General features: G+C 40.2%; 1 protein-coding gene across 21 annotated transcripts; it reads right to left on the reverse strand.

Moving 5' to 3' along the window:
• Positions 1-441: 441 nt before the first annotated feature.
• On the reverse strand, positions 442-24,371 carry MELK (maternal embryonic leucine zipper kinase). Of its 21 annotated transcripts, none has more exons than XM_075136426.1 (18): positions 24,026-24,371; positions 23,371-23,472; positions 23,006-23,091; positions 22,430-22,546; positions 21,751-21,894; positions 20,191-20,259; positions 18,953-19,045; positions 17,686-17,784; positions 13,533-13,601; positions 12,859-12,957; positions 11,784-11,870; positions 10,313-10,441; positions 7,677-7,823; positions 6,727-6,952; positions 4,881-4,974; positions 4,266-4,434; positions 2,041-2,144; positions 442-869 (listed from the first exon to the last, which is right to left on the reverse strand). In XM_075136426.1, exons 2-18 carry the CDS (start codon positions 23,432-23,434, stop codon positions 692-694), a joined length of 1,974 nt encoding a protein of 657 aa, XP_074992527.1. In that variant the 5' UTR covers positions 23,435-23,472; positions 24,026-24,371; the 3' UTR covers positions 442-691. The 21 variants fall into 21 exon arrangements, with proteins under 21 accessions (XP_074992527.1, XP_074992525.1, XP_074992528.1 ...); XM_075136424.1 differs by having other exon boundaries at positions 13,527-13,601; XM_075136427.1 differs by having other exon boundaries at positions 23,608-24,371.
• Positions 24,372-25,104: the final 733 nt, after the last annotated feature.

The following is a 25,104-nucleotide window of genomic DNA, read 5'->3' on the forward strand; positions in this document are numbered from 1 at the left end:
AGAGAGCCAGGGTTACAAATACCTTCTCCATTCACAACAGTTCAAAGGTGCCATTGTTCTTAACACAATGATCTGATGATCACTTAACACAAGAGCATCAGTAAGGACATACACTTGTTAAGCATCACCGAGGCTTAGTAATAAGATAGAGTAATGTTTTATATGGGATCACAATTTAAATCCTAGCACTCTTGACTTCACATTTATTGAAGACACTCTTATTTGGTACAACACTGAGCATATAGTGCAACTCTGGGAACCACAGCTGTGACTTCGTTAATGATCTCAATAAATCCTACTTAAGCAGAGACAAGAAGAGAATTATGCAAATGACTATTTCTGTACCACATGTACTTGATAACTGAAGACATACCAAATAAACTTCAGTGTACAAACACCAATACTTTTTTAACCCACATATGTGAAAAATACATGAGGGGGAACAGCTTACAGAATTTTATTTCAGAAGAGTTGCAGTTGCAGAACATTTATTGCAAACTTGATATTAAAGGAAACATACAGAAGGCACACGTACAAAGAGGGGAGGTTAAAAACCCAAGAAAGATGACAGATTTTTCAAATAAAGCTGTGAATGTGACAAAGAATTACTTTTCTGAACAGACCTTTCTAAAACATTATGATTAAAGCCTCAGTACAAAACTGCTGCCTTCTCAGCACATGCATCAGCCAGTCACACTTGGCAGCTAGATAAGATGTCTTCCATCAGTCTCTTGTAGACCCAGGCATCACCTTTAAGCCGTTGTCGCCGGATACCCACTACTTCAGGTTTACTGAGTTGACACACTTCTAACTCAAATGCCATAGTTACTTTGCCAAAATCTGACCGTGTTTGACATTTCAGGGTATAACTGTTCAAAACAAAGGAAAAACAGAACAGTTTGAAATCATTGAAGTGTTTAATGTTTATTTTGCAATGCAATTTTGAATTAATAAAAGCACTTTACAGAAATTATCCCATTGCTATTCAGAATATCGGGAAACAATCCAGAATTCAGTGAACTTTGAATTCAGAATTCAGTCAGCTTTGAATACTTTAGTCCCAGAACGCTATCCTTATGCCCAACATGCAGCACCAACGTCCTAACCCGCCATAGGAACCACTGCTAGCCACAGACCCCCATTCTCAGAGTGCAGAGCTGGAAGGATGGAGTGTTCCCACATTTTTCCTAGACAAGACCGCTCTCCTCTCTGCAGAGACACCACTGCTGAGAGTCTGGTTACAGCTCAGCTGGTGTGAAAAGTGGCAAAACTGAATGTGAAGTTTAAATCATTACAATGGGAGAAGGTACTTCTGTGCAATTCAGTATCCTTCCAGATTTCAGTCTTCGAAATGCATCAGAAGTTGAAGTATACTCTGACATTCTCCAATGCCTATCATTTAAATATTCAAGAACTTCAGAAAATGCATTTTCATAAGTGAGCACGACATTTCTTTCATGCATTAGGAAATTAGGAAACAGACTAAGCTTTGATCAGAACTCGGAACCAATTCTACTCTCAGTACCTTAGTCTAGTTAGTGAATCCTACAAATTAAAACACAAATCTACAAATTAAAATAATGCATACAAATGCGTGTGGATTCTGTGCAGCTTTTAAAATATACTGATCTCTTGGCTAAATGCTAATGTCTTTTAACTGCAAAGAATGAGGCTTAAAAGGTATCCACGTTATCTCCCAAAATTGTCTGATTTGGTCATGTGTCTGTACCCTAACAAACCTCTTGTATTTATGATTCCACAAGAGATAGACAAAATTCACATCAGCCTCTAAGAGCTACCTCACTATTATCATTTCAAAACTGTCAAAGAGCTCTATTAGAGCTCACTTAACATCGTTTTGCGTTGTGTGGAGAAGTTTTATTGCACGCATTCATTTAGTGCTCTGTACACTTTCTATAACATTATTGTATTTTACAATGTGGGGCTAAGAAAGTAAGTTTAAACACTTCATTTTATCAAGGACTGGAGTACCGACTATTTAGACAAATACAAGTTGAAGTCATCATATTTTACACTTACCCCTTCTGAATGTACTCCACATGCTTCTTTGAAAGAACAGTGATTATTTCATTCAACAGTTGGTCTGGATTCAGTAGCTGAGTGGTGGTAACGTTATAGTGTGCCTAAAAGTAGTCAGCTCATTAAAAAAAAAGAGTCAAGGGAAAAAAAAATCCTTCTCCTAAAATTGAAGACATTACGAAAAGTTTTCGTAACACAAGCTTTGGAACAGATAACCATAGCGACAAATGCTTCAACTTCCCAATATTATCTTAATTAAGACATTGTAGTAGCAACAGGAACACTAAAAAACAACTGCTTGACAATTAATATCAAAGCATGTCCAAACTACAATCCATCATAAAATCCAAAGTAGCAGTGATGGGCCAGGGCAGCACGGAGGCTATTAGAAGTCTTGTATGTAGCCAGAGGCGATTCCTGGAGGGGACTACGGAAGACAGCACCCGACTGTGCTAAGAGCAGCCTACTGCACGCTCCACAGCTGGGAGATTGCCAGTAGCATGCTGCCTAGCTGAGACTGAGCATTTCCGATATCAAGGAAGAGGCATGGCGCCATGCAGCTTTTCTAGGACTACAGCATTGTCATGTTTAAAGAAAAAAGGTAACTTACTACTCGTAAGTTTACAGTTATAGAGGTTTTATATCACTTTATATCCAAGAAGTGACTTCCTGAACAACTTTCAGACACCCATATGAAACGAGAGAAAGTGTATGCCAACTGTAATATGCCACAAAAGCTCTATTTAGTTTCTGAAGTCACAGAAGCAGCTGAGAGAAGACAAGATCATAAAATAGCTTGAGAAATGAACATAGGTTGAGGATGCAGTCAGAGTAAAAGACTGATTCTTACAGTTCTTATTCAGCCTAAAGCATATGGAACTCCCTGCCATAACTGCTGTAACACTGTGAAATAAAGTTCTATCTTCTCCTATCGTAGTCCAGTGTCCCTAGACATGCATCAGTAATTTTGCATATACTATGGACAAGGGAAACTGATGCAGAAGGATAAAAGCTTTTAGAGACAGAAGATCTAGCTTTTGTTTCCAATTGCTCAGGTTTCTGAATTATTTGCACAGTCTGGACTCCTGTCCGATGAGTTGGCCAGGTTTGTAGTCCAATGTATGTCCTGAACTTGTACGGCTGCCACCTTGCCTCTGATAAGTGCCTCTTGGAAAAGCTTCCAACTGGAATACAGTAGCTGAATTTCATTTACACAGGCTGCAAAACACAAAGTGGTCCTTTTACTGATAGACAGCTCTTACTGTACAGTAGATGTCCTAACAGCGGCAGCTCCAGGAGCCAGTCAGCTGAAGGTATACACCACTTATTTCTATGGAACTGTTTATGCCCCAGTAACAGCCTTGCCTCTTTCATGTTAATCATGTTTTGCAAACTTGTCATCTACAGATTCAAGTATAAATTCCTCCTTGTATAACTTTTGAAGTATATTACTTGCTTTTGAGTGATGTATACAATTCAGTTCACTACACTAGTATTATGCCAATGCCATTTGATGTGTATTCTACAAAGCTAATATTAACCTTATGAGTCAACTTTGGTAGGTATGAATTATTAATGTAATTTTAAAGTGCTCTGTGCAATGCATTATCTAAGGAACTGCTTTTTCTACAGCTACTTAAAGAAGAATAAGTAGCCAACTGGCTCGGACACAGTGACATCAAAACTAAAAATCAAAATTATTCTGACAGTGCCAGAAATTCTTTCAGAAGGTGTAGTTATTTAGGCTTTAAGTTTAATCACAGGTTCTCTTGATATCTAAAGACTATCTTGGAACAGACATATCACTCCTGGACTACAGAAACCTAAGCCAGAAATGTTATCAAATTTTTTTTTTTTTTTTTTTTTTTTTAAGTCGGAGAGCTATCAGTAGCTCTATTGCACAACATGATTAAAAATTTTCAGCTAGGGTTCCTTTAAAACCATCCTGCTTCCCTCACGTTTGGTTTAGATGGGACATAAAAAGCAATGGCCAAACTCCTCCCTTGATCTGTTGGTGACTTGCCTGAGCCCAGACTAACACAACATCTCTTGGCGATGACTGGGACATTTTCATGTTAACAGAGATGCAGTAAGAGCATCTGCACTTTCCTGTAAAATGCAGGTAAGTCAAATCACAGAAGTTTTCACAAGACCATTTCTAAAGGTTTTGGATGTTTTCAATAATTAATACTTCTTTTCATGTAAGATTTTTCCAGCAATCATACCTTAAGTTTCCTTGGATGATCTCTAGTGGATCGTTTCTTTTTGCTTGGCGTAAGCATTGTGATCACTTTATCTAGGCCTCTTTCAAGACTTCCAAATATTTTGGCTTTTCTTTTCTTTTGGCTGCTATCCACGTGAGCTAGGTTGAGATCTAATTCCACTGAATGACACCTGTTACATGAACAAATTAATCAGTTATTTTTCCTCAGTGTTTAGAAATCAATTATTTCAGACACATCACTAAAATATTACCAGACCTGACTGAATTAAGAAAACCAAAGCAAATACAGTATATTATGAGAGTTTCTGTTTGAAAGTCAGTAGAGATTTAAACCCAGAGATGTATATAGAGACTGCAGCCCTTTTGGGAATGGAATAAGAAGGAACTTACGTTATGGAAAATAGGGCTATATTCTGAAGATAATTAAGTTACATAGTTTTAAAACCTTTCTCCTCTCTCAGTGTTTTCTAGCAAATGCAGAAAGAGGTTTTAGGAAGATTTTTACCAAAAGAATGGAAATAACAGCTTGCTGCTGTAACAAGGCTTCCTAGGCAGTACACGGATTAAGGTAGTCCTGCTCTAAATCAGAAGTGTACACAAATAACTGGACATTTACCTTCTTTCAGGAAGAACCTCAGTTGCTGTCAATTCATCTGTGTTTGTTGGGTTTGTGAGTTTCTTAATTGGGGTGGCTGTAGTGAACTGGGTCTCTGAAAGAAAACATCCAAGCCAAAGCAGGTATGTTTTTGCATAAAGGATTTTCTTTTCTTCAGCAAGGATTTCTCATGATTAATAATTTATTTCTAAAACCAGCCCACTTTTCTATATCAGGTCTGTATCTTCAGAATGGTAAAATATGTTTCTAATATAATAATGATACTACCCCTACTCTACAAAGAAACTGTGACTGATTTCCCCAGGGCTCTACAAGTCAAGCCTTAGAGCGACCAATGCAGTTCAGTATTAGAAATTTGGAAAGGAAGAGGATTAAAATTGCTTTCTTGCTCTGCCACTGGTCCCAGAATAAATACTGAATTCACTGTGTCAAATAGCTCCGTTCTTTACCAAGCCATTTCCCTTATATGAAGGGTGTGAGTTTATATAGGCATGTTTAATAGTACGCATTATGCAACAGCCTAAAAAGTTCTACTACCCACACATTGACAGAGTTCTGCAGAGCGTGGTTTTGAATGTGCAGAATCAAACAAGTGAAACAGTCAGCAAATTAGTTATTACAATTAAACCCAACTTCAATGTTCAAAGTTTCAGCTCTCTACAGAATTGCACCTGGCCCCAGACAACGATGATCTCAAAATTTCCAATGGATACTTCCACTTTTCTGTCTCTAAGAAAGTATTAATACTACCTTTCCTGAATCAAAGATCTTTCAATGAATCAAAGAGTTAGCTTTTAATTGTTTAATCCTCATAAATACCTCACTAAAATGAGCTAAACCAGTGTTTCTGCATTTCCCATTTCAGAAAGAGTACCTACTTTTGCTTTTTAAACTTACCATGAAGTAAAACTTCACAAGTTACCTCATACAATCTTAAGACAAAAATCAAACTCACATAAACAACTAGTCTTTGTAGTGCACTTCCTTAAATCCTTTATAAAGGATGTCATTGAACAGCGGTATGTCCAAGATCCCTTATAACTTAAATCAGCCTGCAAAGACTTACTGTTTCTGAACAATGTTCCTTAGCATCTGGAACAGAAGTCTCCTATTGTAAGGAATCCTTGGCATTTGAAGAACAGAGTTAGCATTTACAATATCAACACCAAGACTTTTATGTTGAAGGTTGAAGGGAAAAATAATGTACATACAGGATCCATCATTTTTCATAAGAATGGCTAGACAGGCTGAGGACAGAAATTTCTCATAACTCAGAAAGGTTGACATAATTTAGACAGATTTCTGTGGTCTATCACATAACTGTAAGACCTATACATTGTTAACAGAAAAGTATTTTCACTGCCACACTGGCCTTTTACTGTGAAAATGCTGAAACGCTAACATGGATTTCTCTTAGAAGAAGCAATAAAAGCAGTCTTGACTAAAAGTATACCCTCATTTTCACTCAAGGTAATAACAAAGAAAAAACAGAGCGTTGAGGAGATTGTGTTCTCAACCTTCATGGAAAAGTAGAACCAGATGCAAGTTTTAGGAACACAGCACTTGGCTCCATGTCAGTGTGCTAAAAGCCATGCACGTGCAATACTGTAAGCAGCAATGACTTCTGTAATTAACATACAAGTAGCATGCCCTGATATATGGTTAAACCTCTTGCAGCACTGTACCAGATGTACTAGAAAAACCAGGCTGGTGAATATGGCAAAAAAAGTTAAGTCTTCCAGAAACAGATGTGTTGGATACACAAGTACTGTGTTCACATTTTAATTTACAATAATTCCTAAGCAATGTATATGTTCTAAGTTTTCATTAGTTACATTCACCATACCTTTGAAGGCAGGTGCCTGACAGGGTATAGTTTGTACTTGTGTCTCAATCTGACTCTTTGCAAAAGGAGTCTTTGGACCAGGAAGCGCAAAGGGCATTTCATTTCTTAAAGCTGACTCTGTATCTATATTCTCTTTGTTTTCATGCTTCTTTGATGCCACTTTTCTTGTCACTGGAGTTGACAGTGTGAATTCCGTATCATCCAGTTGAGCATCATGCCTTGAATGCTACGAGAGATGTAACAAAAAAAAAAAGACATCCTTTGCTGTATTCTGATCACATTCAGGAATGTTACAGACAAGGAAATTCTAAAAATGAAGCAGCTTAAAAATACCATACAATGCTTGCCTATTGAGCAAAATAGTTAAAAACTTTTCAATACCTCTGATTCCCTCTATAACTTCCTAATAAACATCTTAAGTCATTTGCCATTTCTTTACCTGCTCTTCTAAATTCTTCAGTTTGCACATTTAAGACTATTGCTCACCAGCTCATCTAAACACAGCTAAGAGTTTTCATTTGGTTTAATTGTATAATTTTAATTGCTTCATTGGATTTTCTTGTCCAATACAGACAGACTGAACATCTTCAAAGACTTGTCTAGCTATAGCCTAGCTCCGAAAACTTGTTTGCTGTACCTTATTGTTTTCCCATCAGTTTTAAAATCCTCATTGCCTCATTTACTCATTCCCTATACGCTCTTTTTATGCAAACCAAATGTCAAAGCTCAAGTTCTCATCAAATGAATCATGACCTACAGCTAGAGTAAGCCACAATTTATGTTCAGCTATATATTTAAAACATTTCGTTAACCAGTTTGTAACTCCCCTTGGCCAGGGTCCACCAAATATTTAAATATGCAGTAAGTTTTATGTACAATGAGAATAAGATTTTTTCGATTAAGAATAGGATCTTTTTTTTTAAAGTAATTAGTATTTATTCTTCAAACACCTGCTTTCTTCTGCGAGTATTTAGAATAAATTCTTCTAATGGAGACTCTTCAAACAGTGAAGCTGCATCAGAAAATTCCATGGATCCAAATGCATGCGGCATTTCACTGCAGTCTGACACATCTTCACATGTCATAGTTTTTTCAGACTGAAAAGAAAAATTCAGTTGAGATTCCACAGAACTATTAAAAGGAAGATTTAATCAGAAAAGGGTCATTAAAATCTAAATCTTATTTCTTTCTAAGTTTCTAATTATGGTTAATAGCTAATGGAAGTTCCCATGCCGGTGACTTAAGTTTTATAATATGACTTTAATATTGTCATTGTGGATTTGTCATTTGTATCAAAAGCAGATGTGAAATTATTCTCAAAGTACCATTACCAAGTCATCTTTCATGACCTGTGTCAAGAAGACAAGCAACTCACAAAAAATACCTGCCTTTCATTTCAAGCCTTGGACTAGAAGCTCTTTTTACCAAAAGCCAAATAATAGGCTGGAAAGAACCCAAGAAAAGAATGCAGAAAAGTCTGAAAGGGGGCTGGATAAAGGTAAACGCATTACAACCAAAACATATGATTATGGAATCTGTACTTGAACTAGCATTCATAAGCCTTCATCGAATTGCTAGTCCCAAAAAAAGTTGTCATTTTTTAAATCACAGGATTCATAACTTCAGCCAAGATTGTTAACCTTCATGGCTCATACTACATACAGTCAGATGTATATCACAGTATTCTTAGTTTCTAACACCTTTTGTTATTTTCAGGAAACTCTTCCCAAGGACTTGTTTCATACCACTTCAGTGAAATTGCATACAATTATTTTAAATTATCAGTCCTTAGCTGGAATGGATACCATTTTACCAAGCTATGTTCTGCTGGCAGGTAATTTTCTCTTGGCCTGTGATCAAGGATATTGCAATGATCAGAACTTTCATTACTACTGGAATAGAAACAGAGCTGCCTGGTATGCTACCAGACCCCCTATGATGACTTACTAAAAAGCCCTTACCAGAGGTCTGCTACCTACAGTCAAAAAGCTAATAGCCCAATATTGTAGTTGAAATCACACTCCATTACAGTATGAATGCCTGAATAGGAATCCTTGGCTACCGTGTTCCAGATGAAATTCACGCCATAGTGAATTTTTTTGAATATCCTTCTACACAAAACTGCTTGAAATAAGGCAGTATTATGTACAAGCTTGTGCCACCAAATTCAGAAATTGGCTAAGTTAAAGGTTCTGTTTGCTTGTTATCTTCACATTAGACCAGCTGTAGCTAAAGAACTTTGCTAGTTGGGTATTTCAGCAAATTCAGTTGATATTCACTCACAGTATCTACATGCAGGTAAGTTAAATGTGTCCTGAGCGCTGTAGAAGGACTAATGGATTGTTGTGTTGTGTTGTCACAATTACCTGTGAAGGCATAATGCATATGTGAAATAGTAGCATTAGCCAGATCAATTTACCTAGGCCACCACTAGAGATGAAGTAACTTCACAGCATCAGCGCTACTGAACTTAGAGAACCTGCACCTTAAAATCACCTGAGTGTAGAAGACTAACCCATCATGATCATGGAAATCACATTATGCATATTCAGCAACACTTATGATTCATGATCTGTTATGCAGCACTGGTAATCTTAGGATTCTCATCTGCATTTCAAAGCAGTTGTATGCGTGAACTGAAATGATTTACATGCAATTGAATCAGATGCATAAGAAAGTATTTGTTCTGAGTGCTTGTCTCTATGCAGAGAACAGCACGTTCAGATAGCTAATTAACAATTTTACACAGATGTCTACAGTTCAAGGGGCAATGGCTAACAGGAAGTCTGCAATTTTACTGAAGGCTTTTGAGTTTGTCAAACATAGACGAGTATCACCAACATCACATATAGCTGCATGTTATACATATTGCAAGCAATTTAGCAATTTTAGACAAGTTCTGAAGTGCCCTATTTGCGCTTTGCTACCAACCACAGGAACAGAAATTACCATGATACACAAAACCGCTTGAGAATCCCATTCATCAGAAACCATCAGCAACATGCTTCCTTTACTCAAAATAAACAGAATCCTTTCTGGGACTGTGTTCTAAAAGGAAACAGATGAGGAAGGATTGGATCTCTCCCGTTTGACCATCAGCTCATGTAGTGTCCATGTCATCTCAAAGTAGGCTGCCCAGGATGTTTCAGGATGTTTCAGAAGACTTTCCTTACTAAGCAGTGCCAAATGCAACTTGCAAGGTACAAAAATATTTAGACACTAATGTGAAAGAGTGCAGTAAGAAGGTAGGCATCACAGAAGAAAATCTGGAACGATCATGTAGGCCAGACAATGGGCAATTTTAGTCTATTTCTGTGAGTAGAAAAGGGGAGGTTCTGTCCAGTACTCATAATGCACCATATCCTCCCAGATAGTTATTCCAGTAATGTCAATTCGTAGAAGGAGCCCAGCTTGCTACAACATGCTAATGAGGAGACTGAACTGTTTAATGACCAAGACTTTGGCTGACTGCATACATGCTCTCTTACTGATGTTTAGGGCACCAGTCTGTTTTCCCAGGCAAAGCTTTTTTAATCCATAGCAGCATTTTAATCAGTATGTTGTCCTGTTGAATTCGAAAACTTACCTCGAGGCCTGCTGATTCTGCTGTACTGGTATGCCCTGTTAGACATGGAACCCTTAAGCAAACACGCTTGCCACGAGCCTTCTTGGATTGAAGCAAGAGATATGTTGCTGACATTTGGTCATATTTCCACTGAGGAGGGGGGAAAACCAAAAGCGTATTTTAATTTTCTCTTTGGAAACATTGTAAGTACAAAGGAAGCTCAACCTTCTGAAAATTTCTGCGTGTCTGCAAGTCTTTCTACCTCATGTGCATCCCTAATGTTTGATCACCTAAATGTAATTTCAGACTTCAGTTGATTCACGCTATGTGTTTGAGATCAAGAAACAGACTATGGTTGTTGTTCTTTGCAAGTTAGTTCGTGGTATGCTCATTACAGTGAAAACTAATGCTGGGGCCAGAATCTATCTACTGAAGTGAATGGCAAAGCTATTAATTCAGATTAGCCAATATTTCAACCAGAGTCTCAATTTTTTTGAAGCCTCCCCCCTGTTCTTCTCCCAGAAGCAGCACCAACATTTTGCATGGTTTTCAGCAACTCTGCTTGTGAGCAACATGGGTACAATCCTTGACAGGTTTGCAGCATAGTACAATTAGTTTGAATTAGTTATAAGGGATTAGAAGTCCGCCAGTAAAAGAATATGCAAATGCCACAAACCTATTTGGAAGGACTTTTCCCCATGTAGACAGATTATTTCCTATAACTGAAGAACAAGTAGCATTAACTCCAAAAATCCATGTTAAGTATCACACACACTTTAAAAGTCTGTTTCTACTACAGTTATGTAGAAACCCTAACAGTTTTTCCAAAGCAAAGAACTATATCATTGCTACCATGTACAAAGAAGCAAAAAATTCAATTTCAAGGGAGAATTTTCAGATTCAGGTTAAAGCTGGGGTAGGCATCATGTTTCGTCTCTTCTACAGCTTGCAATGTCATTGCTAACATTTGTACAATTCTTCTAGAAGTAGTCAGTTCAACTTTTGTCATTTGTATTCAAAAGTGACTAAACATTTTCACTTTTTTAAAAAACTGTGAATAGTAACTCTCAAAAATATATTTTATAGTCTGGGTGATGCTCTGATATTTTTCTCTTACCTTTTTTTCCCCCTCTTATGGAACCATTTCAAAGCAAAGAGTTAATCCAGCAAATGGCATCTGTTGTTCAACTATAAATTTCTGTAAGTCTATTTTGGCTTGAAGAGATTCAGAAGGATTTTACAATGGCAGGAAATAACAGTAAGGTTTAGGAAACATCATGAGCATAATTAAAGGAGAAAAGGTAAAAAACAAATTTGAACTTCAGAACTGTAGTTATAAGCTACAGCTAGATTCAGGAGTTCTGCAGGGGCTCCTTAACTTTGAAAAGTATTAAAAATTTCATACTTAAATAAGCATTAGTTTGTTAATACAGTAAGTTTATTTGCTGTATTACTGTGTTTAATTACTGTAAATTACTGATATATTTCTTACCTCTGATATTAATTCCGATATACTCTCCCTGCTCTGTTTATGAAACACAGAAAGCTCTGTTATGCAGTCTTCATCAAGATGTCCCAGCTGCAAGAACATGACTGATATTGAAGCATGACGCTTTCAAGCTGTCTCATAATCCATATCTCACTGTGACACTGCCGTGAACCCCAGTAGGCTGAGTCAATAATCAACCATGATTTTAGACTTTGTATTTTAAAGTTAGCATCATAGCTAAATATTGTAGGGAACAGCCTGAAAAAGTCATACAAGTTCAACAACTTCACAGTCTGGCCCCTCCTTGGTGAGAGATTGTGAATTCAAATAAGAAAGCCTGACAGCGGATGAGATTTTTACTAGAACGGAAGCTACACTTTCATCTCTCCTTAAATATTCAAAGCTATCAGATACACACATCTTTTCTAGAGCCAGTTAGAACTGATGCTGCAAGCACAGTAAAGATATTCTTTACCTAGAGAAACAGTGGCATCCAGTGGCCAAAGGGAGGCATTAGCTGCAAACATGCAGGAACTTCTCAGTACTTACTACTGACAGCTATATCATTTTATTTTCTTGCTCTCCGTACTACCTTAGTCTCTCATACAAGTAAAACAAGTGATAGAGAGACAGGATGGACATACTTTCAATGAGGTCAAGTTTTTATTCAAACTAGCAATTTTCAGTGAGGACTAGATACAAGATAAACCATAATCATGTCTAACCCGCTCTCAAAAACATTTGCGTTTTGCGCTTTAAACGAAGTAATAACAAGCAGCTTGGAGAATCAACTGGTCATTCATATGTGGAAATACTTCACATTTTGATGAGAAGTCAGTTATTTTGCAAATTAAGCATCAGCTGCAGAATACAATGAAAACACATTTGAAATTCCTCCTCAAGAGAAATCAAGAGAAAATAATTTCATTTTGACAGCAGGAATAATCAGAAAGGAACCATGGTCGTCTCAAAGTTCATCTCTGGAGAAATGTCTTCACACCCCCATACTGTGAGGATGGTAGTAAGCCAGCAAAGATTACATTAAATACTTTAGTATTCATCTGACCAGTGTACTTACTGGGTGTTTACTTTGCCACTGAAGAGCATCAGAATAACCTTGCATGAGCCAAGGGTGACTTAGCAGATGTTTAACTGTAATCCGCTTCTTTGGGTCCACCTGGTGGGCAATGAACATCAAGCTGATACTTAAATCATGGAGAAGAACTGAAGAAGCAATTTGTCTTCTACTTAGAATTTTAGGGTGGTTCAAACAGAACCAAAGCTACCCTTTTTAGGGTAGCTCAAATGGAAACCAATACTGTTTCATAGCTTCGCCAAAAGGAAGGTCAAACACGTGAGCTGTGAAGAGCAATTATAGAACCTACAGTTACAATAAATGTTCCAGGAATATTTAGCATTGGCTAGATTGCTTAGATGTAGCCCATATGCACATTCAGTATGTTTAGCTTCATTCATAAAACAGCTTTTATTTATACAGCACAATTAAGAACAACCAAATGCAGGCTGCTTGAAGACTTTGTTTAACCATTTAAACTTTGCTTAATTATTTCTATACCAAATCACTCTTCTCAAAGAGTTTTCAGCAGAAGGCAATATTAATCTTTTCTTCAAAAATTTGCAAGAATTAAACTTCTTGTTTAAATACGGAATATTTTTGAAGTATTTTATTGATGTAATGTTTTGACCTATGCAATAGTACTTTATAGACCTATAAAGAAGCAATACCTTTACCTGCAGCATTTGGTTAAGTAGTAACGTACTGCTAGGAGAGAGCCACTTTGGAATACTGTATTTTCCTCTCTGCAGAAAAAAAGAGGATTTAGAATGAACCTTGAACAGCTAGCTTAAAAGGAACTGCTAAATTACTTGGATGATAGTGACATATGTATTTGGTCAAAAAGGAAGAACAGCAGGTACATGCAAACTTAGCTTTAAGAATGAATTGAATAAATCTAATGGTAGTACTAAAACCCAGCTGTATTACTAAGCAAAATGCTATGTTTGAATGACCAGCTACAGTTTACACCCACTCAGCTTGTGTGACATTTCCATCTCAGTCCACTTTTGCAGCTAACCTGCTCCTTATCTATTGCATTGTTTCATCATATCAACTTGATACTGAAGTTTTAGAAGTGCAAACATGTTGGAGCATGAATGACTGATATTAGCACTTTGAAATGTGAATATTCATTGAAATCACTACTTTTCACACGCTAAAAATAAAGCATCCTTAACATTAGCTATTCTTCTTTTGAATACATTACATCTAATGATAGAGTTTCGATCTCTACTCAAACTGCAGACAGGAAAAAGGTTGCAGATCTAACAGGTAAGTTTCTTTCAATCAAATGATTTACTAGGGGTTTTTTAGTTCTTGATTAGAAGAAAATTGAAAATGGCTTTTGGATTTGAGGTACAATGACAGTAGCTAAAAAACAAACCAAATTCACCATCAAGGATCATTTACTTCTCAATGAAAATAGAGAAAAATAAATAAAAATCAGTAAACAGCCATTGTGAAACAACATAACTATCAATTTGTCAAGACAGCTTTATTTCTACAAACAAATGCCTCAATAACAAAACAGTTGGTATTATATGCAACATACATTTCTAAGCAGAGTATGTATTGCTTTGATATCACAGGTTAAAGAATTTAAGTTACATCTTTAAAGACACTACTAATGAGCTATTTATAAATAGTTTGTAGGCTGTTTCACAATGCAGCTTTACTCTGAAACTAAGCCAAGTCAAGCAACACGTGTAATCTATATGTTGTTTTTAATCTATTGCTACAGAACATCGGACAAGGAAAAACAAAATTAGCATCTACTTGACTGAGGGCAATGCTGGAAGGTAAACAGCTTGCAATAGCTACCAGATGCATAAGATCACATGAGAAATGAGGGTTTTTTAAGAAGTTACATCACATGCTTGATTTTTCATTCAAAAAGTAAAGGCATTTATTCAAGTATTCCCAGATGAAGAGATGTGGAACATTCCAGGGAAAGAAACACTGCATGTAAGTCATGATCCTAATTAGATTCAAGCAGCAGATTATTACATTGACTTGGAACAATAGATCTGTGCTCAGATTACAATAAATTTCAGGATCCATAATGTGTGAAATTAAATTCTATAACAGTGCGTAAGTGTCCTCATTTCAAGCAATTTTCAGTTCACAACCACATAAAATTAAAACAAATTCCAAGTGGAAATAGCAAGCCTGCATCTTAACACCTGTGACATTATCAGTTTTCGACTGCACCCAGACTAAGTTTTAAAACTTGGTCGTCTCAGTTCACTTAAACAAGTTTCACAGGCCAACATTCTGTCAGTCCAAACAGATCGGCTCCTAGTTCCTGTGCATGTGAGACAAGTATAACTATGCAGAAATCATCTTTGATGATCTTAAGATCTCCGTTCCACATCTAAGCTCTCTGTTCACGTTTCAACTATTAACAAGTCTAAGAGAATGAATACCTTAAGAACTTAGATCATTTACCAGGTTCTGCATCTTGACGTAATGACCAGCATAAAGGGTTTTCTGTTGTCCTACAAAAGTATGCTTATAAATGGACAAGTTCAATGTAGATTAACCTTATGGGTAGACAACACAGTTCACACCACAAGCAGAAAGGGAAAGGTAGCTCAAGTCTGATTGAAAACCTAGTTGATTCCCCTTTATAGCGATTTTAATAAGAAATTGCAAGTGCTTGCTAATACGATCTGGACAACGCTCTTAGTCACATGGTTTAGTTTTACGTACGCCTGCGAGGAGCAGGGAGTTGGACTCAATGATCCTCGTGGGTCCCTTCCAACTCAAGATATTCTATGATTATGCAAGTAGGAAAGTTGTATCATTTTAATGGTGATCTGAATATCAGCATCTCTGCACGATCTCCTTGGATCAGTTAGCCAATGCTTCTTTTTTTTTTTTAAGTTCTTTACAATAACTCAAACTGAGCTTCCTACAGACCTTCTGTCAAGGTACTCGAGTCCGCTCCAATTCCAGACTAAAAAGCCATGCCATTTGATGAACGAATCCTGCACTTTACAGCTGTCAGTTGCCTCCTACCAGAGTAGTCCCTGAACACTCTTGATGAGTATTTTGGCTTTTTTTTTAGACATACCAGACTCTAGGTGAGAGAAAGAGAACGAGGCAGAGGAAGCCAAAGCCGTTACCCAACACAGCTACTCTTCACCCCACTCGCTTACTGGAAGCTTTATCAACATAAATTTTATGGCAGCTTAGAAGTGGTTGGTAGAGGTGTGTGTACAATGTGGAACAGCAGCTGTTTAGCTGCATCAGGAGTTTACAGGGAAGCAGAAACAATTACTGAATTCTATTATTTACTATTTGTCCTGGTTTCAGCTGGGATAGAGTTAGTTGTCTTTCTAGTAACTGGTGTGGTGCTGTGTTTTGGGTTTGGTATGAGAGGAATGTTGATGGCACGCTGATGCTTTAGTTGTTGTTAAGTAGTGCTTACACTGATCAAGGACTTTTCAGCTTCCCACGTTCTGCTGGGTGCACATGAGAAGCTGGGAGGGAGCATAGCCAGGACAGCTAACCCAACTGGCCAATAGGGTATTCCATACTATATGATGTCATGCTCAGTATATAAACTAGGAGGCATGGTCCAGGAAGAGGTGGCTCTCGTGGCTTGGGACAGGCTGGGCATTGGTCAGTGGATGGTAAGTAGTTGCTTTGTGCATCACCTGCTTTGTATGTTCTATTACTGTTGTTGTTATCATCATTATTATTACTGTTATACTTTATTTCAAATATTAACTTGTTTTTATCTCAACCCGCGAGTTTTCCTATTTGTGCCCTCCTGATTCTCTCCCCCATCCTACCGCAGGTGGGGGGAGCAAGCGGCTGTGTGGTGTTTAGTTGCTGGGTATTTATTTAACTTTTTCTGTTGATTACGGTGTCTTACATTTCCCCCTCATTTTGGAGGAGGAAAGCATAATAGCAGATGCAGAATCCTGCTTCTCCTAAACATGAGAATAGCTGACATTTAAGAACATTATTTTTGGTAAATCAAATTACATATTGCACTTCTATTCCATACAATTCAGCGAGAAGCCAGATAAAGGCTCAGATACAAAAATCCAGCCCCAAGAAGATGCTTCTCCTGAAACTCAGTTTCCTATCATATTATAGGACCAAGCTAGATGTCGTGGTTTAACCCCAGCCAGCAAAAATAAACGCCACGCAGCCACTCAATCACACACACACACACCCCTCCCCCCGCCGGTGGGATGGGGGAGAGAATCGGGAGGGCACAAGTAGGAAAGCTCCCAGGTTGAGATAAAAACAGTTTAATAATTGAAATAAAACTAAGTAGAACAGTAATAATAACAATGAGAACAACAACAATAACAGAATACACAAAGCAGGCAATGCACAACGCAACCGCTCACCGACCGCCAACCGCGTGTCACGAACAGGGGGGCGAGCCCCCCCACACCCCTGGTTTTTATACTGAGCATGATGTCACATGGTATAGAATACCCCATTGGCCAGCTGGGTCCACCACCCCGGCTGTGCTCCCCCCTCCCGGTGCAAGCACCACCCAGCAACAGCCAAAGCATCAATGGGCCATCAACTCTCGAACCCAAAACACAGCACACCCCCCAAGCTACTGGGAAGAAAGTTAACCCTGTCCTAGCTGGAACCAGGACATTAGAGTACTGCAAAAGCCGATCAAAGATGGAAACAAATCCACAAAATATTGATAGGAAAAGTAGCAAAGTAAAAGCAGATATGCTTTTTCGCCCTAGGCACAGCTCAACAGGTTCCGCAATCAGAAAAGCAAAGGCCTCTCATAACGCTTAGCAATGTCTATTCCTAATGTATTCTAGCACCATCAATACCTACCATTATCTTCCTGTAGACAGCCATGACGTTGTCATCATCAAAGGGGAGAGAGCCACACAGTAGAGCATACAGCAGTACTCCCATGCTCCAAATATCTGCCTAAAAAAATAAGAGTAGAAGTCCATGAACCTTATCTATCTAAAATGGCTTAGATACAGGTAATATTGTCTCCCTTTGGCAAAGTCCACGTACAACTCATGAAAAGCAGGCTCCTTGATTCTGGACAGAACTTTTACATTCCAAGTGAAAGCACACAACCCAAATTCAATTTTCAATTCACTCAAGCTAGAGCACTAGTAAAATCAATATCCTCTCCTTAGGTCACCAAATTGCTGCGTTACCTTCAATCTACAAGGATTTCACTGGCAAAAATGACATCAAACTCACAAGAGATTTAGCAACATATTACTGATTACAACAGCTGTCAGCACAGTTACAATCAACTTTAAAGCCATACTGCTTCTTCTCTATTTGTATAGGCACAACAAGGTACACATGCTTCATGCTGCCTTATACTGTAATTCCCACAGAGACCATAAAGAAAAAGGAGGCTTGAAAAAGTACTGGACTTCATGGGAAACAAAACAAACAAACAAAAAAAAGAAAGCAGGAGTTAGAGGCCAAGGACAGTGGTGCAAAGGTATGTAAAAGGAAAAAAGACTGATTCCATCCAACAGCACAGCAATTTAGGAAGTTTGAGATGATTGCAATTACAGCATTTTGGATGGATTGACAAAGGCAAGTAGCAGGGCCTAATGTTCTAGACATGGAATCAAAGCTGGATAAACTCCACATTTTTTCTTCTCTCAAATTTTGCTACACTGCGCAGTACAAAGAGATCAAGTTTTCATACATGAATTTCAAGCTAAAGGAAGGCCTGGTAAAGCATACAAGATACTGAGGCTGTACAAAAATTTGCAACAAGAGTTGGATAATTAACAGAACAAATTGGTGCTTGAAAGAATATGCAGTAGAAGGAAGAAGTTTAACTTACTGTTGTGTAGGACACTAAACAAGGAACAACAAATGGAGATAGTGAAGGATTAGTCAGAGACGAACTAGCCAGCTTACATGATCTGTGGCACAGAGCACTATGTGCTATTCCAGGCTGTGACAGTTGAGGCTAGTCACGCAGCTTCTGAGAACTACATAGGCAACATTATCCAGCAGTATTCAAGAGACAAGCCAAGTGCACATATCTGAACCTCACCACCTTTAAATACACGAGGGTGAAAAAAAAACCCTAACCCAAAACTGTGCTACGTACCTCTGAGCCAATATATGCTTTGCCCTGAATCAGCTCTGGTGCTGCATAAGCTGGGCTTCCACAGCATGTGTTCAGATGGTAATCAAGGCCACCCTAGAATAACACAGAAAACTGATCACACGGAAGCACTGGCTTTAACACAGCTTAAGTCTTCTAGCAACGACATATTAGAGCCCTCAGAGGCTTCATTCTCCTCTGCTGTGCATCTACATTCACCTTATATTTTGCTTTGGTGTAATATATGGCTTCACTAGGCAAAAATTGCCTAAGACCATGAGTATACTATAAACATTCAGATCCCAAGCTGCTCCATTCATTTATTATCCTAGCAGTCTTTTCCACAGCTCCTTCTCCAATAAGAATACTTCCCTTTGCGACTGCAAAGAGGAGATGGAACTTGGGAAGAAGGGATCCAAGAGCTACTGGGCATGAGGCTAGCTGGTTATTTATACCAATATTTAATGCAACAACTTCATGTAGAAACACTAAAAATACTTCCTTATTAAAACTATGCTATTACTTTGCCGGGGCTTTGTTCTAAGCAGATCAGAATAAGATGACATTATACCACCAAGATGATGGTCCAATAGTCTTGATTGCCTGCAAGATGCTCTAACTTGAGTGAAGTAAAACAAGCTAAGGACAAGTAACTGTCTTTGGATCAGCAAGACCTCCTTCCCATTAAGTTGTTTCTTAACAGCACCCACCTCGCATGTTAAGCTGACAAATAGAAAGGGCTCCTAGAAACCAACTTTAAACTCAGGAAACAATTCAGTACAAGCATATGGAACGAGAGGATTTGTAAATGTAACTGGAATAAACTATTTGATTCAATCCATAATCTCCACATACATACAAATCTTTTGAAAAAAGACATACATCGCTGAAACTTATTAGGGAAATGTGCATACCAATATAAGCTTTCTATTACAGGCCTTTATATGTGACAGCAGGTGCTACACATAAAAGATGATCTTTGCCTTAGATTATGATAAAAGATGAGGAGATGTAAGAGGAGAAAATGATCTAACAGTCTAGTCATAACACGCAGTTAACTACTCTCTCACACAGTTAAGGCCCTACCAAGTAATTAGTGATTGGATGACAACTACGCAAACACTTGTATTTAGGGACTTTGGGCAAGTCTCTGCATTGCACCCAAGTCAAACATGCATTTTTTTTATGTGCGTGCAGTAGCTGATTTAGCTCTACTCTGTGAAAGCAGCTGATAGTCTTACCTTTGGCTTTGCACAAAGTCCGAAGTCTATCAGCTTCAAATTATGTTCCTTGTCAATCAGCAGATTTTCCTGGTAAAAGAGAAAGTGGTAATGAATGCTTCTATAACCCAGGTATCCAAGGAACCACATTTTCTTTCACCTTATTTCTTCTTGTCATCAGCAGCTAGAATTCACCTAACGCTCTCCTCTGGAGATTTTGATTGGTTGCTAATGAATCTATCCCAGATTCTAGAATACTAGTTGCTATCTGCTGAGAAGGGTCCGGGGTTGTGGGGGGAGGTGACAGACAGCAAGCTGAACATGAGGCAGCAGTCTGCTCTGGCAGAAAAGGCTGTATTAAAAGGAGCACAGTTAGTAGATTGGGAGAAGTTACTCTAGTCCTCTGTTCAGCACAGCTAGAATAGCGCATCTAGTTTCTGCCCCCGCAGCACAGGAAAGACATCAAACTGAAGTTTCATGAGCTGTCTAGGAAAACTGTGCACTAAGAATTTGCTTTTCTCAGAGATGTCAGCGTCTCTAAAAATGCAAATTTCTAACCCCTTTGAGGAGAAATGACTCAAGTCGTCCATTCCTTAAACCTATGCTTAAATTCTGCAGTGACAGCAAAGCCACAGGATGGGTCCAATAGCATGCATCTCCCCTTACACCCTCTGTCTAGCCACCACTTGTTTAAACTACCAGTGTCGCTTTTTCCTTTGGGCATGAAGACAGAACAGTTTGCACAACAGAGTGGCATCATTCTCTCTCCAGGTACAAGCTGGAATAAAGGGAATAAAGCAACATTCAAAGTCAGATCCATGCCTCTGCTCCACTCCCAGATGGAGCATTTTCTTCTGCTTCTCTTTCAGAAGCAGCTCCTTCCTCAGAAACAGCCACATCCAGCTCAGCTGAGGAATGTAGTAGCAAGTAGAAATAACGCTCTTTCAGAAGATGTTTGTCCTGGTTTCGGCTGGGATAGAGTTAACTTTCTTCCTAGTGCTGTGTTTTGGATCTAGTATGAGAAGAATGTTGATAACACTGATGTTTTCAGTTGTTGCTAAGTATCCTGCCAAGGACAGCTCTCCTACCACCACGCAGAGGATGGGAGGGAGCATCATTGGGACAGCCAGCCCAGCTGGCCAACGAGGTATTCCATACCATGTGACGTCATGCTCAGAATATGAATGGTAGGCATGATCCAGGAAATAGCGATCCTTACTTGGTTATCGCTCAGTGCGGGGGGTGAGCAATTGCATTGTGCATCACTCATTTTGTATATTCTATCATTAGCATTATTATTTTCCCTTTTCTGTTCTATTAAACCGTCTTTATCTCAACCCACAAGTTTTTCCTCTTACACTACCGCTTCTTCCCCTCCCCCCTCCATCCAACTGGGGGGGGAGGGGACTGAGCAAGCAGCTGCATGGTATTTGGCTGCCTGCCAGGTTAAACCACAACAATGTTAGATAAAGAGCTCTAAGCACAAGAGAATGGTGAAAGCATAGCTTATTCCGGCTCCTAATGGAGAAATAAAAGAGGGTGTTTATTAATATTTACACAAATCTGACTATTCAGGCTTACTGGTTTGAGATCCCTGTGGGCATATCCCTGACTGTGAACATAAGCAATTGCTGAAACAATCTGCCGAAAAAATACACGAGCTTCCTCTTCTGAAAGGCGGTCCTTAGAAATTATGTAATCAAACAGCTCTCCTCCAGGACAGTACTGCATGAGGACAGGAAAAACAGAATACATTTAGAATGCAGTAATGAAATCTAAACAACGAGAGCACTGGACAGCAACTGGACACTCTTCCATTCCCTCTGCTTTATCACAGTAATGCCTAAGTGCCCCCACATGTGCCCTAGGTCAGCACTGTGGCAGACCAAACAAGCTGAGAAGCCTGACTCTTGCCTGACACGTTGCAACGGATACATCACACTAACGTCACAGGCAATACAGACTGCCCTGGAGGTGACAACCACCCGGGAGTTCCGGGGTCCCGCGTATCCTGCTGATGTATTGTAAAATAACTGAAGCGCAACGTAGGAATTAAAGTTATTTCACTTATTGTACACAGTGAAGAGCAGCTTTTACAAGAAGATAGAACATATTACCAGCTTAATTTTTAAACTAAAGCGTCTTGAACACGCTCACCATTGAAATAACTTTTCAAAAATTGTTTCATTTGAACTCTTTTATCATCTACCGCTACAGCTAAAACCAGGAACTTCGCCATGGCAGAAACACTGTTCCTTACCTCTAAGACCATGAATATTTTCTTGGATGTCTCTATTACGTGATACAACTGGCAAATATGCTGGTGACTTAAGTTCTTCATGGCATCAATTTCTATTTTAACACGAGGCAAGTCATCCTAAGAGACCACAACAGCAAGCTATGAAATTGCTGACTACTGTACATCACAGTAAGCATCAGACTAGTGCAACACAAAATTTCACAGCATGTGTATGACAGCATACAATTCAACTGCTCAAATTCAATCCAGCAATAGCTCTGCCATTACTTCCCTACAATTCTGGTACATTGATCAGCAAAACCCAGAGGGGCAGATGTAAAATAGCTAGCATTCTCTTCAGCATTCTGTGTGAATTACTGTAATAATCTTTAACCTCCTCAATTTTACAGCCAGAGAATATTGCCCTCTCCACAAGAGGGCACAAGGGCACTGTTAAAATTCTTTCAAGTCTACAACATCTGTCAATAGCCAACAGGACAAGCAGGCAGCATTTCAACATGTCGCACCCCTGTGTTCTTGAGTACTCCACAAGAACAGCAGAAGATGCTACCAACTTTTAAGTATCTTTCCACTTACCCCTAGAGCAAATTTGTCCATGATTTTTATTGCAACTTTTTCACCAGTGAGAAGGTGTCGCGCAAGTTTTACCTTTGCAAACCCACCTAGAATTCGAAAAAAGAGACGTTTAAAGCTCAGTATAATGACACACTTTCTTGCCTATAATCTCATAGTTACACTGGAATATGCAGCATGCACAGTGTCTTCATTAGAGGACGGAGTGATCACTGCTACCAACTTCCAATTACATTTTCAGAGTTCTGTCCCCCAAAATACACACTTGAAACATGACCTATAGATTCCGCAGTAACAGTTACTCTATACTTAGATAAATACTAAAGCAGTTACACACATATCTGTTTGCATTCACAGATTAAGCCTACCTGTTCCAATTGTTTCATGTAATTCATAGTACTTCAGAATTTCCTCGTAGTCACCTACAGCCATTCTGAGAGGAACAGGGATCTTGCAATTATTCTCTGCACCTGCAAGGAGAAAGGGTGGCTAGTGTTCATTGTTCATGCTTTTACACTCTGAGCAGACTCATAAAAATGGAAAGCACATTTCCTGCAGCTACAGTGGCGGAGGGAGACCTTCTTTCATTAGCAAGTGCTACACACCTAGCAGTAAATTCACCAGAGGTGTAAGCCCGAACGCCCGCAGGCTAAAGGCCACAAAACGTTAGCGTCCTTCAGGGTCTCCTGGCTAACGCTGAGCAGCGAGAGCGGGCGACTGCTTCGCAGAAGCCGCCATAACGCCCCCGCCACAGTTCCCTCCACAGGGCGACAGCCGATACCCGAGAGGACGCCGCAGCGGCCTCCTCCTTTCGCGGGCTGCGCCCAGGCAGCGGCCCCGGGAAGAGGCGGCTCGGAGCGCTGCTCCCACGTCGGCCGCAGCCCAGCTCTGCTCGGACCTGGCCGGCGCCCGCCCGGCGAGATGCGCCAAGCCCGCCCCGGCCTCCCCGGGGCCCTGCCGCCAGGGACGAGCGAGAGGCCACCCGGCCTCTGAGGCTAATCGGCTCCGGGGGGCAGCACTCACCACCTCGGCAGCCGCCACCTGGCGCAGCCGTTACCGTTCAAATCTCCCTGCCGCAGCGCCCGCATCCGGCCAGCACGCCCCAGAGGCCAATCACCGCGCAGCGTTTGACCGGAACAAGCGGGGATGCGCCGTGCTTGACGGGAGGGAGGTGGCGAGGGAGTAGAGGTGTGGGCACCGCAGTGGCGAGAAGGTCTCCTCTGCCATCTCGCTGCCGACATATGTTGTCAACCGCGCCCGGTCGCAGCGGGAAGCCCGCCGCCCCCGATCAGCCGACGGGGACCGACGCAGGACCCGCGCCACCGGGCCTGCGCCACGCACAAAATGGCCGCCCGCCACGCACAAGATGGCCGCCCGGCCTGCCGCCCCGGGGAGACTACGCCTCCCAGCACGCGCCGCGGGCCCGGCGCTCCCTGACGCGCGGCCCTTCCCAGCGCCAGGCCCGGCAGCGCCGCTCCGCCCTCCCCAGCGCTGCCCCCGCCGCGGAGCCGCCCTGCTCCGGGGACCGCACGCCCCCGGCCCCGGCCCCGGCCCCGGCCCCGGCCCCGGCCCGGCTCCACCTGGGAGCAGCCCGGGGCGGGTGAGGAAAGCCAACAGAAGGGCTGGGATTGACGGTCTGCCTTTGCTGCGGCCGGCCATTCCCCTGCCAGGCCTCCTGCCTTTCTGCGTGCCAGACGTCTCGGCCTAAAGCCACAAGCCACAAAATAAATTAAAAAAAAGATTGGTGGAACATCTTGTTCCTATAAACTGTCTCTCCTTTGGAATCCTCCCAGACAGATGAAATCTTTCCTGAATAAAGAGAAAGAGCTACATTTCCGAGAGTAAGGTTCAACTCTCTCCTGAATAGAAAAAAAGGAAGAAGGGCGTTTCGGGGAGACAGAATGGGGCCTTTCCTTTTGGGCAAGACAAACAGCGTTTTGCTTTCCTAGAGGTGTCTCCTCTACATGGGGTGTCATCTATTCGTCATCAGCCGATTAACAGTTCCTTGTGTCCTAGTGAATACAGTCACCTGTTACAAAAACCATGGATTCATTTCACTCCTCTATTTTCAGTCATTCCCTACGTGACTATCACAGAATAAA

The sequence above is a fragment of the Calonectris borealis genome, chromosome Z (genome assembly GCF_964195595.1).
Source record: "Calonectris borealis chromosome Z, bCalBor7.hap1.2, whole genome shotgun sequence".
Classification (NCBI taxonomy): domain Eukaryota; kingdom Metazoa; phylum Chordata; class Aves; order Procellariiformes; family Procellariidae; genus Calonectris; species Calonectris borealis.